Source organism: Salmo salar, chromosome 09 (assembly GCF_965601325.2).
Source record: "Salmo salar chromosome 09, fSalSal1, whole genome shotgun sequence".
Lineage (NCBI taxonomy): Eukaryota > Metazoa > Chordata > Actinopteri > Salmoniformes > Salmonidae > Salmo > Salmo salar.
Genome location: NC_138299.1, coordinates 87,247,126 through 87,267,059, shown reverse-complemented (window position 1 = coordinate 87,267,059; position 19,934 = coordinate 87,247,126). Strand labels below are relative to the sequence as shown.

Here is a 19,934-nt window from a genome sequence, read left to right as displayed (position 1 = left end):
CTAGGAGCAACAACGGCTCAGCCGAGAAGTGGTAGGCCACACAAGCTCAGAACGGGACCACCGAGTGCTGAAGCATGCACCACGTAAAAATCGTCTGTCCTCGGTTGCAACACTCACTTCATGAAATGCGTTTCCATGGCTGAGCAGAAGCACACAAGCCTAAAATCCCCATGTGCAATGTGGCGGCTGGAGTGGTGTAAAGCTCACCGCCATTAGACTATGGAGCAGTGGAAACGTGTTCCATGGAGTGATGAATCACGCATCACCATCTGGCAGTCCGATGGACGAGTCTGGGTTTGGTGGATGCCAGGAGAGCGCTACCTGCCCAGGTGCATAGTGCCAACTAAGATTTGGTAGAGGAGGAATAATGGTCTGGGGCTGTTTTTCATGGTTCGGGCTAGGCCCCTTAGTTCCAGTGAAGGGAAATCTTAACACTACAGCATACAATGAAATTCTAGACGATTCTGAACTTCCAACTTTGTGGCAACAGTTTGGGGAAGGCCCTTTCCTGTTTCAGCATAATGCCCCCGTGCACAAAGCGAGGTCCATACAGAAATGGTTTGTCTAGATCGTTGTGGAAGAACTTGACTTGCCTGCACAGAGCCCTGACCTCCACCTCATCGAACACCTTTGGGATAAATTGGAACGCCGACTGCGAGCCAGGCCTAATCGCCCAACATCAGTGCCCGCAGTAGTGTTCCAACATCTAGTGGAAAACCTTCCCAGAAGAGTGGAGGCTGTTATAGCAGCAAAGGGGGGGTACCTACTCCGTTTTAATGCCCATGATTTTGGAATGAGATGTTCAACAAGCAGGTGTCCACATAGACTACATGACCAAAAGTATCTGTGACCAACAGATGCATGTCTGTATTCCCAGTCATGTGAAATCCATAGATTAGGGTCTACTGAATAGATTTCAATTGACTGATTTCCTTATATGAACTGTAACTCAGTAAAATCTTTGAAATTGTTGCATTCATATTTTGGTTCAGTGTATGATTCAAACAGTTCACCCAAGTGTTTTGATCTAAATCGCAAGTCAAATTACAATATTTGGTTAAAAAAAAAAGCTATTAGATTTGTCCATATTGTAAACCCTACTGCATTGTATCATCTAGGTAAGAGAAGTAATCTTTAATGGTTTCTCAGCATGTCAGAGGGTTAAATCTAAGGTTCATGGTGTAAAGGTTAATAATTAGCCATGACTACCTTAAAAGGGGATCACCTACAACGATCTACTCTTGGCCTTGTTTCAGAAGTTGCCATGCTGACCATGAATGTCACACAAAAACATGTGCCATCTCATCTCACATACATCGCTGCAGTTAGCGACTGGAACGAGCTGCAAAAAACACTCAAACTGGACAGTTTTATCTCAATCTCTTCATTCAAAAGACTCAATCATGACACTTACTGACAGTTGTGGCTGCTTTGCATGATGTATTGTTGTCTCTACCTTCTTGCTGTTGTCTGTGCCCAATAATGTTTGTACCATGTTTTGTGCTGCTACCATGTTGTTGTCATGTTGTGTTGCTACCATGCTGTGTTGTCATGTGTTGCTGCCTTGCTATGTTGTTGTCTTAGGTCTATGTACATAGTCTCTTGTTGTGATGTAGGTTTTGTCCTATATTTTTATTTATTTTTAATCCCAGCCCCCATCCCCGCAAGGAGGCCTTTTGCATTTTGGTAGGCTGTCATTGTAAATAAGAATTTGTTCATAACTGACTTGCCTAGTTCAATGTTAAATAAAAAAATGTAAATGTCATGTTTGAGGGAAACCTTATTTGGCTTGATTTGCCCAAACAAATAAATGCATTTTAAAAATAATCTGATGAGAATCTTCTGTGGGATTTGTCCTCCGTCACAACATTCCCACAGCTCAACCTAGTGAGTGCTGCTGAAAATAACCCACATGTCAGGCTGAAACTGGAGCAGTGTGTCTCCCAGCATACAAGATGAAGAGTGCTCTCATGCGTACATACTCACCACAAATACAACACACAGCGCTATATGTTTTACTATATTTGAGGACTTTTTGGGAACCAACAATTGCTTCCCATTTAAAACACTATTTTCCCTAACTATAACGCCTAACCCTAATTTGAACCCTAAAATTGTATTTTTACAAGTGAGGACTGGTAAAATGTCCTTTGTTCTCTGAATATTAGCTTGTTTACTATTATTGTCACGATTTATGGTACTCACAAGTATAATAAAACATGCACACACACAAATCCAACACCAAAAACATTTCTGAAATCAACATGATTGTCAAGAGAAATCCCATTGAGTATTTCATTTAAATAAAGTTTATAAAAAAAGAAGCAATACAGACTATAAGAAACATGTTTTCCTCTAAATGGATGCAGATAGGTGGCATGAAAGATGAACCGCTCCTGGTAAACAAAAGCTAAAAATAGATTCACAAACAGCGCAGCTCTGTGTGAGTAGCACGAACGGCACCAACAGTGAGATTAGCCGGTGTAAAACAGAGGAGGCTGCAGCAGCGTAAGCCGTAGCGGTTTCCTGTGTTGGCGGTGCGGTATTAAACAGACCTGTGTAGAACACGCCGGTGTTCTTCCTGCATCCTGACAGCTGCTGCAGGTTCCTGAGTAAACCCTTGGCCGCCAGCCGCACATGGATGTTGACCAGTGAGAGTTTCGTAGACCATAACATCTCTCCAAACACCAAGGAAGGGATATACCCAACACTAACTACTGTACTTTAAATCCCCAAAAAATCCAGAGGTAGAAGATGGTAAACTTGCTGTGCTCCACATGCCAAAGATGGTCTCAGGGTAGAGTGCCTCAGTCGACAGGAGCACTGAGACATGAAGAGAAAAAAACAGCAGCAGCAACCGTTACCATGTGAGAGCCCCTTCAGCCAGTTCACCATGGCAACAGGAACTCCTCCCACTCAGAATGAGGACCAGCAGCACATGCCCATCTGGGAGAGAGGCTGGGGGGGTGGGGGGGCAGGCTTTCAATAGCTCTGCCCTGGACAGATGTGACAGGCAGAGGCAGAGAAAGACATCCCTAATCCTGGAGTTCAAGCCAGCCTTCAGTTCAGACCATTCAGTGCTCAGACAAATATCTAGCAATAGAGCTCTAGAATCTCCCAGAGCTGGGCCATGCTGGCAGAGGAGAGGGGGAGGGGAGTGGGAGGGAACAAGGAGAGGGGGAGGAGTGAACAGTGGAGACTGGCGCGAATGGTGGCTCAATCTGGGCTACTACTCTCACAAATTCACCCCTCCCTCCCTTCCACTCTCCTTCACACCAGCAGAGAGAGGAGAAGAGAAATGGCGGGAGGTGATGGATAGCTCATGGCAAGGTTGAGCCCGATGAGCTAAAAAACAAGCCTGCTCCCTTAGCCCTGCTCTCAACACTACTGTACGGGTGCTCTCAACACTACTGTACGGGTGCTCTCAACACTACTGTACGGGTGCTCTCAACACTACTGTATGGTAATTAGTAAAGTCCCATCATCTCATTTACAGTAGATGCTATGACAGGGGGGATAAACATCCCCAGTCTCCAACTACATGACATTCTGGAGCTACAATTCATAACGAGAGGTCTGTTACTCCCCCTAGAAACAAAAAGGCCTACTGTCCAACATTCAGAAATATTATGCAAATACTAAACAGCTTCAGCTGCCTTGAGTATAAAAAGCGTTTGCATATTCTGACTGTTTTGGGCAATTGTAACCGTTTCAGTAGAACATTATACATTTTATGCAGCCAAAGCATAGATGGCCACAAGCAAAACCCCCTCCCACTAGCCACAAAGGACTATGGACATGAACACAACAGTTGTATGTTTGTCTGCCAGAGAAACAAAGGGCTTCTCCTGTTAAGAGGTCTCATTATGTGCAACTACAGCAGATTGGCCACAGCTCTCCAGAAAAAGGTCCTAGTCCTCAAGGACTTTAGTCTAGATTACTGTAGTCAGAACGTAGAACCTCAAACCAGTGCAGTTTCACACATTCTGGAGGTCAAGCCGAACAGCTTTGTAATTCTCGCAAACAAACTGCCAATCATACAAACTGCCAATCAAACAAACTGCCAATCAAACAAACTGCCAATCAAACAAACTGCCAATCAAACAAACTGCCAATCAAACAAACTGCCAATCAAACAAACTGCCAATCGTATATGGATATGACCATTGACCACATAAAAACAGAATATCTACATCTCAAATGGGCTTATTGAGTTGGGAAGTTCAACTCTTTAACAACAGAAAGTAACACTGTCGGTAACTAAAATAACCATCTCACCAGGTAATACAGCGGCAGGACGAACAAGTCTTGATGAAGCAGATCTTTTCATAGGACTGGCTCTGGACCTTGAGGGCACCCGATTGGTCGACTCTGTAGTTTTGCATCCTGCTGTGAATAATAAAATGTAAGATGAGGCTCGGGGTTTGAGTGGATCTGAACCATCACACACACCACTAAGACACTGTGCCCTGGCTATGAAGGGACTGAACTGCTGCATCAACGCTACTTCTGCCTGCTGAGTGACATTTAAAAGGCTGACGCCTCATACACAGAGGACAGGGGCTACTGATGGGAACTTAGCTAAACACATTTAAAAGGCTGACGCCTCATACACAGAGGACAGGGGCTACTGATGGGAACTTAGCTAAACACATTTAAAAAAGGCTGACGTCTCATACACAGAGGACAGGGGCTACTGATGGGAACTTAGCTAAACACATTTAAAAAAGGCTGACGTCTCATACACAGAGGACAGGGGCTACTGATGGGATCTTAGCTAAACACATTTTAAAAAGGCTGACGTCTCATACACAGAGGACAGGGGCTACCGATGGGATCTTAGCTAAACACATTTAAAAAGGCTGACGTCTCATACACAGAGGACAGGGGCTACCGATGGGAACTTAGCTAAACACATTTAAAAAGGCTGACGTCTCATACACAGAGGACAGGGGCTACTGATGGGAACTTAGCTAAACACATTTAAAAAGGCTGACGTCTCATACACAGAGGACAGGGGCTACTGATGGGAACTTAGCTAAACACATTTAAAAAGGCCGACGCCTCATACACAGAGGACAGGGGCTACTGATGGGAACTTCGCTAAACATTTAAAAGGTGTTTGAGCAGTACACATCCTATCAGGCACCTGGATAAGATACATGTTCAATCTAATAAAACTGTGCATAAGTTTGTTTTAACAGTGTCCATCAGCACCCTGTTGACGCATCTAAACAAAAGCTTCAAGTCAGCATTTTGGTTCTCTATTCTATTTCCTAATCAACCAAATTTCACTTCCCAGGCATTTGATAGCAGATGTTGTGAATCTAGAGAGGCGCCATCTAATTTGCGCTGCATTATGGGATTTTAGGTGATACACAAAACAGACTAACAACTAATCTGATTAGAATTTGGGAGATTGAGGGATTTAGCAAAAAAACTAACTGAGGAGGACAAAAAAATGTTAACTTCAGGAAGGAAACAACAAAACAAAATGTTGGGGGAAACAGCCAATAGAAGAGTTGTTGGTCACTCTTTGGTTTTGTGGATAACTACAGTATGTCTGTATGAGAATCCCATCTCACCAGGTCCTATGTTACTCCCTGGGTGTGAGAGGAGTCTAGCTTTTAACAATGTGGTCTTGCATGAGGCTGGTCTTCCCACAGACACCTGGGCTGCTCCTGCAGAAACTGTAGGGCAGATAAAGTCAAATAGTTAAGACATACTTCCTCAGTATTCAGACACTCGACATCTAAACTTGATGTGACTTACCGTTTTAGGAATGGAGCATTTAAATGTAATTTCTATCATTTACAAATGTAGGAGGGACCTTGGTACCATACTTCAGAATTCTATAAAACAGCTCACCTTATTTACACCAACAGAAGAGTACAGAGTGTACTAAAGAGATAGGCTATGGACTGAGAATGGATAGTTGCCTTAAAATGAAATAATTGAATATAATTACTCCAGGGCTCTAGAAAACAAAGCCAATGCAGACAGACATTCAATTCTAAATCTCGTCTGACTTACTCTTCCATAGCCGTATTCTAGTCTTCCCGTTAAAAGCAGCTAACAAAGGGATGATACAGAAGCGATAGGATCCAATGAGCAGGCATGTCAGCAGAGTGAGGTCACAGTGGGAGCCTGCAGCACTGCCTTGTGGGATCAATGAGGAATTGGTGAAAACCCGAGTAGAAAATTCAGTCCAAGTGCAGCTCCGCAGTCCCCCGTAACCAGACATTGGGAAGATGGAAAGATCGCAAACACAAAACCAGAAAGCAACAGAAATGTCTAAATATTCCTCCGTGGTATTTCTGTGGTGTGTGCTCTTCCCCCTTTAGGCATCACTGTGACTGAACTACAGTGGAACAGACCCAGTCTCCTAGACAACCATGTGTGGGGGACCCCAGTCTGGAAAACAAAGCTGCTTAGCCAATCAGGTCGCAGTATGCTGAAGATGCTGAAAGGGAAAAGGCCCATTGTCTAACAGGGCTAGCTCCCTCTTCCCCTCCCTCCCTCCCTCCCTCCCTCCCTCCCTCCCTCCCTCCCTCCCTCCCTCCCTCCCTCCCTCCCTCCCACTGTACAGCTCAACAGTCAGACATTCCAAGGCATGCTTGTTAACGCACAATCAATGTTCTTATTACAACCATGCACAGTTGAACCATACAAGATGGGAATGTTGCCAATTTATTTAATTCACTTGACTGTGTAGGATTCATTCTCCTTACAGACTAGCATTGATGTTCATCTCAGACTTCTCAGAGGGTTAGAGCTGGACCATTGTCTAAGAACAGAACTGAAAAACAATACCCATCAGAGAAAGGACATAGCATTCTCAGACACTGCTGAACCAAATTAGACTTTCATTTGCCGTATGTGATTTCATGTAGAAACAGATCACAGGACCAATCACAAGATGAAAGATATGGGTCTCCAGCAGGCTGATGTGAAGGCTTAAAGCCAAGGAGATGTTTTAGCACAGCCCAGTCAGTAGCCTCTTAATGTGGGTCACCATGTACAATCCACTGCTCACCCGCCTCGCCCCACCCTTCCCTGTTACCAGATGCGTCTTTAGAAATCAACCTGACAGAGCCAGACGGACCCTGGAGAGCAACAACCTTGATAAAGACTCTTTCCCAGATTCTTGCTGTGAACAAGAATGTGTTCAGTCAATTGACCTCGTAAAATAAGGCTTTAAAAATAGTTATTTTTATTCAACTAGAACAAAACAATATCAGAGTATGATTTCCCTAGTTGAGCTTCTCACCTTGTGCATTTCCTGTGCTGCCACTGTGCTCATTGTGTACACTGGCCTTGGAAGGGATGCTCTTGGGGACACCCTGGGACTTGTAGGGCAGTCTGGAGGAGGAGACAGCAGTAGAGGGCTGGCTGGAGCCCACAGCCAGGGTAAGACCAGAGGCCTGGGGGAGTCTGGAACCAGTCACTGGGGGCTTAGTGCTGCCGTTGGCTGAGGAGGTTAAAACAGGCAGTCCCTCTGTTGTCTGGGACCTCTGATGACCTATATGACAGATATCAGCATTGAGACACAGAAATCAGAGGCAGAAGTGTAAATAAAGAAATCCTGCAGAGAGTAACCGCATATTCTGCTCCAACCTGTTTTCATAAGGCTGCACCACAATACACAAACAACATTTCAACTGAACTCAAAGTGCCCCAGTCCTTGTGTTCAGTAGGCCATCTGGTAACTGGTCAGAGATCAGCTGTTATGAGCCATGGTCAAGGCAAATGGTGAGCTGACTTTTGTTCATGCCAGATCAGAGCACTGGTGGAAATATAATAATTGCCCTAAGCAGGTTGTATAGCAGACAGACAGGCTTGGCCTAGCTCCACATCAGGCCTGTTACACCACCCAATACCCCTCTGATGGAGTTACATAAGCAGGTTACATGAATGACTGTTTTCAAATACGAGCACAAAGCTGAGAGAAATTGTGTGGCACCTATCCTCATGGTTACTAATTTTTCTGCACCATAAACAGCACCAGGTGTCCCTTCACCACATACAGAGCAGAGCCTGAAACATCACTAGAGATCTACTAGGTTCCTGTAAGGGAGTTGGTTTCACAGACATTGTGTTCTGTGGCTTTCACAGCAGCGCTGAGCTTTAAAAACCTCCCGTTCCTTCCTCTGCTTGTTCTAGTAGCACAGCTGGCTTCCCACCAGAGGGAGAATCCCACCTCTCTCCTCTTTCCCTGGGACTGTCTCTACCCTCTCCCTTCATGCTGCTCATAGGAGCGGTAGAGCTAAAGTGATGGGGTCCTGGGATGAGCAGGGGAGCTACGTGACATCTGTATCCATGTTTTTCCTGTGGGGTCACGGCACAAGCTCTGGTCATCAGCAACAGGAAAGGTTGCCCTCTCATGGTGAGATTGTGTACTGAAACCTGGCTGACGACCACTGAAGCATGACCATTCAGAGGAGTCTGTTGAAGATTGAACAAGACCCTTTACAGTTGCAGTCAAGTCAGCCACTGTATCACAGATAATGAGGGGATTTAGAATCCCCATCTCTCCTAAACTAAAGGACAGGTAGCGATGCTAGGCTGGACGAGTTGGGCAATGAGACCGATGAGTACATGATGTGAGGGACACTAGGATGACACCTTTGAATCAGATGTATCACTAGTGAAACTCTGATCACTTAAAACACATCATGGAATCACCTGTACGAGCGGAGTCCATACAACAGAAACACTGAGCAGCTGCAGAATACTAGACTTCTAGGGTAAAGCATCAGTTACATAAACCACCACGCAAATCCACAACACTATTCAGCAGGTCAGTCCTCTGGTGCTTATACACACTGCTAGACATACAGACCTGACTAAACGATAACAGGATAGCTCACTGTTTACATTACAGAGGAAATGCCTAGGAAATCATTAGGCCAGTGCTTATTCAAAGGCAGGCAGTCTGGATTGTAAAAAAAAGGTATTCACTCTGTACCACAGCCAATGTTTACACTATCCCCTGGATGAGATGTCACTTTTACTCTGTGTGAGAGCGATCAAACACTACCGCAAAAGCTCAGTGTCAATCTAGTCTTACAGAACTCACAGAGCAGCAATGGTTTTACACATTGTATTCTAACATGAACTTAACTCTGTCGGAGAATGCTCTTACCTGCTGTGGTGCTCTGTTTGGCCCGAGGCGAACACATCCCGCCGGAGGCACTGCTGCAGACATCTCTTCCCGGCCTCTGCCTAGATACTGGAGGGAGAGCCTGAGGGGCTGAGGCTGGGGCTCCTCTGGCTCTGTTGAGGGATGGCCGTGCTCCAAGTCTACTCTTAATCCTGTCACAGGCAGCTCCTACTGCTGCCGTTGCTCCCACTGCAGTCTTAGATGAGGCCGGCTGCAACAAGAGAAAGCCGTCACTCCCAGAGTCCCACTCAACAGACCCAGACAGCGCGTTCCCGCTCCTCACACAGTCTAGTACACCGTGGGGACAAACAGAGAGACCCATTTCACTGGCAACTAACACAAACACGTCGCAGGCAACAGAACCAAGTTGCTAGTGTACTTTACCCCCTGGGATTCAGGCCAGTCCCGGGCACCTCTCTCGCTCCCCGATTTCCCCCCTCTAAAAACACTCACCGAGCACATGGCGTGTGTTTTCAAGACTCGAGCTGAGCAGCAGTCTTGCCTCTTCTCTCCGAGGGATAATTAGAACAGAGATTTAAAGTACTAGATTCCCATGTAAAAAGCCTGCCTTTTTAGATGGAAACTCGTCATAATGAGGCCTTGGAAAACCTGGATGTCTGTGATCTACTTAATAATAATAATAATAATAATAATAATATCCCAGATCTGCCTAACGAAGAAAAACAATCACTTTCAAAACGATCACATGGACCTTTACAAGTCCCATTCATCTACAATGTAGGAAGATTAAACATAGCAGTGGATTATATTCTGCAGCTATTCTAATGAATAGTATATTTTCTGCACGTCATCATACTTGGATTTGATTAAACAGGCCAAAAGGATTTATTCTATGTTATGTATAGGGCACAAGTCATTTGCATTTACTTACCACAAGGCAGGTTTTCATCATCTCCTTGCTGCTTCGCTCTTCTGCTTCCTTCATGGTCTCAGGCGGTTTGTTGTGGGCACTGCCAGTACGGTTATGGCTGGCTGGTCTGGCCTGGCTCTGTCCCAGGTGGACGTAGGCCTTGGGGATGATGAAGCTAGCGGAGCCGCTAGGGGAGGCGCTGGACTCCCTGTGTGGTGTAGATGTAGTGGAGGAACTCTCAGACCAGCAGCGGGACCGCAGTGCTGACACTGGTGCCTGATTGGATGGTGAGGAGGCTGAAGAGACAGAGCCAGGTCTCTTCCACTGTGGCACTTCCTCCTTGTTGCCAGCCTTGCCAGTACTGGCCAGGGCTGGTGCAGGGTCAACTCGCTGTTCTGTGGAGGGTGACTCTGTGGGAGATGGGAAACAGGTCTGGTTTCCAGGCAGCACTGGAGCGGGTCCTTCTCCACAGTTAGAAGCCACATGCTCGGCCTCTGAGCTGACCTGACTAGTGGCCTGATGGCTGGGTACAGGTGGGACATTATCAAATGCAGCAGAGACAGAATCACACAGGGATGCTCGACCCTTTGCCTCCTCAGTCAAACTAAGAGCAAGTGGACCAATGTGAGACCCAGCAGCCGAAGAGAGGTCTTGGTCATCTGCCTGGATAAATGTCATTCCCAGGAAATCAGGCACTGCATTCTCGGCCACAGCAGCCCTCGGGCGGCCATCTTCAACTGTGGCTTGTTTACTAGGAGTGTTTCTCATTGGAGTGTTCCTGTTCACTTGAGATGGTTTACGACAGGGCTGGTTGACTGGTTTCCCTGGCTTATTCGTTGCGGGTGCAGGGCTTCCCAATGTCAATGGATGAGCTGGTCTCGACATGATCTTGGGTCTCACTCTGCTGAAATCCGGTTTGGGAAACTTTTTGATTTCTGCTTTGCTATTTCTGTTAGCTGATGATAGGGGAAGCCTGGCGACCAAACTGTGTTTTGGGGATGCGAGCCTTGGGGCCGCCCCTCGCTGGTCTTTAGCCGCCTGGACCACAGGGCTATCAGCGCGACTTCGTTCCCCAGTGCAGGGGGACTCCGTTAGGGAGGGCAAGTCCAGGGGTTTGTTCCCAGCACACTGCACTGGTGTGGAGGTCTGGGCACGGCCGTCAAGGTCCAGCTCCTCTGAGGCTGGCAGCATGAAGGTCCTGCCCTCGGTGGATCCTCCACTGAAATAGGCATCCGAGCTGGCCTGCCTGCTGGGGGCTGGGGAAGCACCTCCACATGAAGCAGATGGGGTTTGCTCACACAGAAAGGTGGCCTGGTATACACCCTCTGCCTCACAGGGATCCACATCCACAGGAGACCGAGACGGTGCAAGGCCGTCACCCTCAGGGGGGAGATCCTGGTCGTCTGACTGGATAAAGGTCATGCCCCAGCACTGAGGGCCTGGGTTGTCCTTTACTTTGAGGGTGTCAGTGGGTCTGTTCTCCAGGAGGCCGTCACAGACGTCAGCCAGGCTGCTGGTGGTGGACATTGACAGCAGGCCATGGCCCAGGTCAGCAGGCAGGGCAGGGGAGCTATGGGCAGAGGAACTGGTGGACAGCTCCACCAGAGACAGAGACACAGTGAGAGTGTCAGCCTCCTCCAGACAGAAGCTGTTCCACCTCATCATCCTCTCCCCTGAGCCGATGGAGCAGTTGTTCTCACTGGAGCCACGGAGCGACACAGAGCTGGAGCTCTCTTCCCCCTCAGGAGAGGCCAATTCAGGAGAGGCAGCAACACTCCTGTCACCAGACGATGTCGTACTCCTCCAGTCACTCTGGTTGTCACCATGGTGCCCCTGCAGGCTGTTGATCACCAGAGGGATATTCCCGTTCCAGTTGTCCAGGCTGGTGTTCACACAGCTGGAGACAGATGTTTGGACAGGTTCCAACATGTCCCCTTCACCAGGTACAGTCACTGCAGGTGAGAGGATAGTGCAGGTGCTATTCTCTGGAGGTGAGCCGAGTTTGAGGTTACCGTTTATGGGTGTGTTAGTTGTGAATGCGCTATTGAGGGGTACATTTCTTAGGTGGTCTGTGTGGTGGTTGGCCGGGGACGGGGAGCCATCAATCAGGCAACACTCCATGTCCACGTCAGGGGCACTGGAGGAGTCTCCATCACTCAGGCTCCTCAGAGAGTCCAAGGAGGAGGTCCCGAGACAGGCCACTGAGTTACCGTTACGGTCCCCTGGCCCTGAGGAGAGGGCCAGCTGCGAGGGTCTACACTTTGTCTTCACATTGGACATGTTGGCAGGCTTTTGTTGTTTCAGCACAGCTGTGTTTGAGTTTACTGCATATCCAATGATTTATATCAAGTTGAGTTTTCAAAGCACCTCAAAACGAATAGCCATTTACTTCCATGGGATTCAAATGACTTGATTGGGCAGCAACTTTTTGAAATATGGCATATAGCTACAACTATGCCTTCACAGTTGCTCCAGGAGAATGTCTGAGAATCTCCATCAGGAACAGATCTGTACAAGTAAAAGGGATAAAATGGTGAGATGGCTTATGGAGTCAAAGAGGAATATCCTACAGGGCTATGTGATAAAATACACCAAACAAATTGAACTTTGCATAAACCTAATATTCTCTGTACTTGTGTAATGGTCTGATCTCTGTAAAAATTACACATGTCGTCAAATGCCATCAGATGACATTTTTGGGCTGACGGCTCTGAAAACATTAAAAGAAAACCGATATCCCTGGACTAAACACCACACACAGCACATTGGTGACAGATAGAAGTGGCATTGTTAAAAGGCTTTACTTTACTGGACTATAAGCCTGACATGAACATAGCACGCACACCCATCCTCATAGTTCAATACAAGCGGGGAAAAAGCTCATTCTCATCAGGGGAAACTGTCATTCAACCACTGGCTGTGTTGGTCCACATGTTTCCTAGCCAATCCAGTGTATTGCTGGAGAGGTAATACTGTACAGTTACATCCAGTGTATTGCTGGAGAGGTAATACTGTACAGTTACATCCAGTGTATTGCTGGAGAGGTAATACTGTACAGTTACATCCAGTGTATTGCTGGAGAGGTAATACTGTACAGTTACATCCAGTGTATTGCTGGAGAGGTAATACTGTACAGTTACATCCAGTGTATTGCTGGAGAGGTAATACTGTACAGTTAAATCCAGTGTATTGCATTAAAAGTAATACTGTACAGTTACATCCAGTGTATTGCATTAAAAGTAATACTGTACAGTTATCTGTACTCTGATACTCGACTGAATTGTTAATGACTTCAGAAACAGACATAAAAAATGTAAGCGTATAGCCCAACTGTCTGAAGTGTTGCCGGTAACGCTGACCCTGGACATCGGCTGTCTGAAGTGTTGCCGGTAACGCTGACCCTGGACATCGGCTGTCTGAAGTGTTGCCGGTAACGCTGACCCTGGACATCGGCTGTCTGAAGTGTTGCCGGTAACGCTGACCCTGGACATCGACTCTCTGAAGTGTTGCCGGTAACGCTGACCCTGGACATCGACTGAAGTGTTGCCGGTAACGCTGACCCTGGACATCGACTCTCTGAAGTGTTGCCGGTAACGCTGACCCTGGACATCGACTGAAGTGTTGCCGGTAACGCTGACCCTGGACATCGGCTGTCTGAAGTGTTGCCGGTAACGCTGACCCTGGACATCGACTCTCTGAAGTGTTGCCGGTAACGCTGACCCTGGACATCGACTGAAGTGTTGCCGGTAACGCTGACCCTGGACATCGGCTGTCTGAAGTGTTGCCGGTAACGCTGACCCTGGACATCGACTGTCTGAAGTGTTGCCGGTAACGCTGACCCTGGACATCGACTGTCTGAAGTGTTGCCGGTAACGCTGACCCTGGACATCGACTGAAGTGTTGCCGGTAACGCTGACCCTGGACATCATGGCAGTGACATTCCATTTTATTACCATAGTATAACATTCCCCTTTGACCAAAATAACTAATAGACCCCAGCATGGGTCCACATTAGGGTTATAACAACCCACCGATGCCCTGAAGCGTGAGAGCCGGGTGGCCAGTGGGGAATGATGCATGAGCAGTCACAATCCTAATGTGGACCCATGCTGGGGTTGATGTTGGGAAACCAGCTCAGATGGGTGACACCATGACCATTAAACGTCAATCTAAACAGGCCTGTTGTGTTTGTTTTAGCTCACTGGACTGGTAAGCCTCCAGTCCTAGCCCCTTCGTAGTGGTACTGCCCGCCCAGGAACATATCAATTTACCAACACGGTAAAGTTCCTGACCCAAGGTCAATAAATAAAAGCAAGACTTTGGACATTTACAAGTAGTAAAAAGGGCTGCTTTGTGCAGTAGTTCACAGTCTGCTCCAGTTACAATCAAAGTGTGTGTCCCAAATGGCAGCCTATTCCCTACATAATGGACTGCTTTTGACCAGAACCCTACTGTACGTGCCCTTGTCAAAAGTAGTGCACTATTAAGGCAATAGGGTACCACTTGGGACACTATCCACAATCACAGTGATATCCTTGGGGACAGGGGATTTCAACATAAATCTGGATTGTTGGAAAAAAAGTTGTGCTGCGGCACTCCTGTCAAGTTCAATAAGAGAGGGAAGGGATGGAGGGAGGAGGAAGGGGAAGCAAGGCCAAGCTACTTTCCCAGGAGGAACATCTAGAAAAGGGGAGAATAAACTTCTGGCATAATTCATTATAATTCTCTGTGGCACCAGTAAATGTACAGCATCTGGTGTTCTTCGGTTGTCAAAGGCCCTCGGAGTAGATGGGGGGGGGGGGGAGATAACAGACACCCGGAGTCGATGGGGGGGGGGGGGGGGATAATAGACACCCGGAGTAGAGGGGCAAGGGGGGATAATAGACACCCGGAGTAGATTTGGGGGGGATAATAGACACCCGGAGTAGATTTGGGGGGGATAATAGACACCCGGAGTAGATTTGGGGGGGGATAATAGACACCCGGAGTAGATTTGGGGGGGGATAAATAGACACCCGGAGTAGATTTGGGGGGGATTAATAGACACCCGGAGTAGATTTGGGGGGGATAATAGACACCAGGAGTAGATTTGGGGGGGATAATAGACACCAGGAGTAGATTTGGGGGGGATAATAGACACCAGGAGTAGATTTGGGGGGGATAATAGACACCAGGAGTAGATTTGGGGGGGATAATAGACACCCGGAGTAGATTTGGGGGGGAATAATAGACACCCGGAGTAGATTTGGGGGGGAATAATAGACACCCGGAGTAGATTGGGGATAATAGACACCCGGACTAGAGGGGCGGCGGGGGGGATAATAGACACCCGGAGTAGATTTGGGGGGGGATAATAGACACCCGGAGTAGATTTGGGGGGGGATAAATAGACACCCGGAGTAGATTTGGGGGGGATAATAGACACCCGGAGTAGATTTGGGGGGGGATAATAGACACCAGGAGTAGATTTGGGGGGGATAATAGACACCCGGAGTAGATTTGGGGGGGATAATAGACACCCGGAGTAGATTTGGGGGGGATAATAGACACCCGGAGTAGATTTGGGGGGGAATAATAGACACCCGGAGTAGATTTGGGGGGGAATAATAGACACCCGGAGTAGATTGGGGATAATAGACACCCGGACTAGAGGGGCGGCGGGGGGGATAATAGAGACCCGGAGTAGAGGGGCGGCGGGGGGGATAATAGACACCTGGAGTAGAGGGGCGGCGGGGGGGATAATAGACACCTGGAGTAGAGGGGCGGCGGGGGGGATAATAGACACCTGGAGTAGAGGGGCGGCGGGGGGGATAATAGATACCTGGAGTAGAGGGGCGGGGGGGATAATAGACACCTGGAGTAGAGGGGCGGGGGGGATAATAGACACCTGGAGTAGAGGGGCGGGGGGATAATAGACACCTGGAGTAGAGGGGCGGCGGGGGGGATAATAGAGACCTGGAGTAGAGGGGCGGCGGGGGGGATAATAGAGACCTGGAGTAGAGGGGCGGCGGGGGGGATAATAGAGACCTGGAGTAGAGGGGCGGCGGGGGGGATAATAGAGACCTGGAGTAGAGGGGCGGCGGGGGGGATAATAGAGACCTGGAGTAGAGGGGCGGCGGGGGGATAATAGAGACCTGGAGTAGAGGGGCGGCGGGGGGGATAGAGACCTGGAGTAGAGGGGCGGCGGGGGGATAATAGAGACCTGGAGTAGAGGGGCGGCGGGGGGATAATAGAGACCTGGAGTAGAGGGGCGGCGGGGGGGTAATAGAGACCTGGAGTAGAGGGGCGGCGGGGGGGATAATAGAGACCTGGAGTAGAGGGGCGGCGGGGGGATAATAGAGACCTGGAGTAGAGGGGCGGCGGGGGGATAATAGACACCTGGAGTAGAGGGGCGGCGGGGGAATAATAGACACCTGGAGTAGAGGGGCGGCGGGGGGATAATAGACACCTGGAGTAGAGGGGCGGCGGGGGGATAATAGACACCTGGAGTAGAGGGGCGGGGGGGATAATAGACACCTGGAGTAGAGGGGCGGGGGGGATAATAGACACCTGGAGTAGAGGGGCGGGGGGGATAATAGACACCTGGAGTAGAGGGGCGGCGGGGGGATAATAGAGACCTGGAGTAGAGGGGCGGCGGGGGGATAATAGAGACCTGGAGTAGAGCGGCGGCGGGATAATAGAGACCTGGAGTAGAGGGGCGGCGGGGGGATAATAGAGACCTGGAGTAGAGGGGCGGCGGGGGGATAATAGACACCTGGAGTAGAGGGGCGGCGGGGGGATAATAGACACCTGGAGTAGAGGGGCGGCGGGGGGATAATAGACACCTGGAGTAGAGGGGCGGGGGGATAATAGACACCTGGAGTAGAGGGGCGGGGGGATAATAGACACCTGGAGTAGCGGGGCGGGGGGATAATAGACACCTGGAGTAGAGGGGCGGGGGGATAATAGACACCTGGAGTAGAGGGGCGGGGGGATAATAGACACCTGGAGTAGAGGGGCGGGGGGATAATAGACACCTGGAGTAGAGGGGCGGGGGGATAATAGACACCTGGAGTAGAGGGGCGGGGGGATAATAGACACCTGGAGTAGAGGGGCGGGGGGATAATAGACACCTGGAGTAGATGCCAGATAGCTCCAGAGTTATATCTGGAGGCTGGGATGCTTCCTTTCTGTAACTAAATCATAAGGCTTGACTACAATTACATCAATGGTTTCTGTCATGGAGAAGCCATGACTAACATGCTGATCATTGTAATCACACAGCCACCTTTCTACCAAGGAAGACTGTCTACATCCCAAATGGCAACCTATTCCCTTTATAGTGCACTACTTTTTACAATGGCCCATAGGACTCTGGTCAAAAGTAGTGCACTATATAGGGTGCCGTTTGGGACGTATTGGTAATGTTGGCATAGCGGCTTGTGTGGGGTTGAGGACCTTCTCACAAAAAACCCTATAACCACCAAGATATTCATTATCAGTGATACCGGCTAAATATTTTGATTTCGCCAAGAAACAAACCATAATTAAATGTAATCATACATTGTGCTTCAAAAGTTACTGGCACACAATTGCAGGAATTGCAAAGTGGGGAAAAAAACCTTGATGTCAAATTCCAGTTGAGAATAAGTATTGTAATTTTCCTCACTAAAGAGAGTCTTGTCTCCTGATTGAGACAGATCTGAACAAGGAGGGAATACAATTACAATACAGTGGCATTGGAAAGTCACAGGCATTCCTCTGAAATGCTTAGGTTGTATGCTCAGCTCATATTGTCAATATATCAAACACGGTTTGATATCTGATTCATTGATCACCACCCACTTTAGTTACTGACAGTTATCTGCACCTGTGGCTTGCTTTGTCATGCACGATTTATTGTAGATTTAACTGTCATTTCTCAAATTTTGTCATAGGAAATTATTTTATTAATCAAGGCCTTTTCATTGATAGGGTTCAATAGTCCAGAACTGAATGCAATGTTTGCTATTAAGGCTGAGCAACAACACACCTCTCTGTGACGGAATGAAAGGTTTCCTAGGGAACAGGCAGAATACAGCGCTTAGTCATTTCCAGACTTCTCAAGCCAACACCAGCCACTTAAAAGACGTACAGCAAGACTCCCTGATCTAATGCAGGAGGGATATAAAAATCTGTACATTGGACCTTGGCAAGAGTTCTCATTTGGGAGATTGCTTTTATACCGGTAATCATTCACTCCAGGGATTTAAAGAGTGGGAAACTTTGGCTTGGTCTTAGTGCTAGTGTTTTATGTAAAGTACAACAGCAGACCAACCTGATATTAACCATGGCTCAATTATGTTTATGGAATAATACGACCACTAGACCTGGGTGAAATATGGCACAAAACCAGATATAGGAAAGAAACACTATGCACGACAGCAACACTTAATGTCAAAAACTAAAACTTGCATTTGTAGCTGTCCACTAATAAGGAAAATAAACAACTTAGAGGAAGTGAAATGATTTGTTTAATACTATACAAGATGGAGCACATCATGATCATCCATTGATATGCAATCTACTGACAAATACAGTATACTCCTCTGAGACGCATTCATTAACAAAATCATTGATGAGAAAAAGCAGCCTTACCAGTCAGCTGGTGTTGTTGTGTATCGGTATCAAGCCACAGATCTCTCAGCTTACCCAGGTCCCTCTCTGAGACAATCCCATTAGTGCTTCCCACAGCACTAAAACCAACCAGTAGCCTTGTGTACGCCTCCTGTGGCTAGCACTAGCATTAACACTGCTGGGATGACAGCTCCCTTTACACAAACAGGACACACCCCCTCCGGCGCTCAAACTCAGCCGTGCATCAGTAACACACAGCGAAAGAGAGGGACTTCTTCTCTGCGCAGCAAGCAGAATAGTCTGGTTTTATCCCCCCTCCTCCCTGTAGGAATGTGACTTAGTCCAACAGTGCAGCAGTAGCAGCCTCTGTCAGTCAGGCCCCTGGACAGTACACAGACAGTACAACGTGCCTGTGCATGCGGCAGAAAACAACTCAAGGTCCAGCTCATGTGGTGCGCCACTACTAAGTTTACGGGGGGGGGGGGGGGGCAACTTGTTATATTACCCCTGCCGAGCCCATTGCAGGGGGTGGCCAGGCCCGGCAGTCCGAATCAGCATTCACTGTTGCTAAGCAGCCAAAGTGTCTCTTTCATGAGGGAATGGATCAGACAGCTTTTTGGCAAATGGGGGAGAAATGAAAAGAGGTGTGGGAGTGGGATGAGAGGGGCCTAGGTTCCGGACAAAGCCAGACCATTCCTACATACAAATACTCACAATAAACTATTACCGTACATTGAATTAACATATGTTAGTTTGAGCAAAACAGCACAAATATGCAGGGCTGTCAGTCCAGGCCTAGAGTGATAGTGGACTGTTCCCCTGGGCCTTCATCATACCCCTAGGCCTAGTAAACACTGGCAATGTCATCTCAGAGTGCATGACCTGCTGGTTTAAGAGCCCTACAGTTGACTATGCCTGTCATTACAACATAGGGCCTAGGCCTGAACCCTACTGTCCAGCGCTATTTCTGCTTAATCCATAAAGGTCCTTACACGTGGCCTGAGGAACCATAATCTCGGCAAGCAACGACACGCAACCCGAGCCACCAGCACTGGAAGAGCTCCCGTCCCAAACCATTTCCAAAAGGGATTACAAAATATTCTTACCTGGAGTTACATACAATAATGTCCCAGGGGCCAGTTTAGTATTTTTGTTGTAAAGTTCTATTATGTAACAACTTAGCCTGTAATTAGTTCCCAACATCAGCCTGGAGACGGTGACAGAGGAGGGTGTACCTGAGCTTCTAAGTATGTCGCTGTGAGCCCTGTGAGGCTGGTTTCCAACACAGCACCAGTCCAGCTCCCA

The 19,934-nt window shown here is 48.0% G+C and overlaps 1 protein-coding gene across 4 annotated transcripts in view; it reads right to left on the bottom strand.

Annotated features, from left to right (window-relative positions):
* mtus1a (microtubule associated tumor suppressor 1a) overlaps window positions 1-18,801 on the bottom strand; it is a 58,101-nt gene extending 39,300 nt beyond the window's left edge. The window contains exons 1-6 of one of the 4 annotated variants that reach the window (XM_082956018.1): window positions 18,651-18,801; window positions 10,056-12,542; window positions 9,146-9,374; window positions 7,271-7,522; window positions 5,586-5,690; window positions 4,279-4,389 (exon numbers count right to left, since the gene is read on the bottom strand). In XM_082956018.1, coding sequence (XP_082812144.1) covers window positions 4,279-4,389; window positions 5,586-5,690; window positions 7,271-7,522; window positions 9,146-9,374; window positions 10,056-12,314 — 2,956 coding nt within the window. In that variant the 5' untranslated portion in view covers window positions 12,315-12,542; window positions 18,651-18,801. Of the gene's footprint in view, window positions 1-2,555; window positions 2,851-4,278; window positions 4,390-5,585; window positions 5,691-7,270; window positions 7,523-9,145; window positions 9,375-10,055; window positions 12,543-18,650 lie in introns of those variants that run through there. The other 3 variants (XM_014212819.3, XM_082956019.1, XM_045724093.2) reach the window with 3 other exon arrangements.
* Between the last annotated feature and the right edge of the window lie 1,133 nt (window positions 18,802-19,934).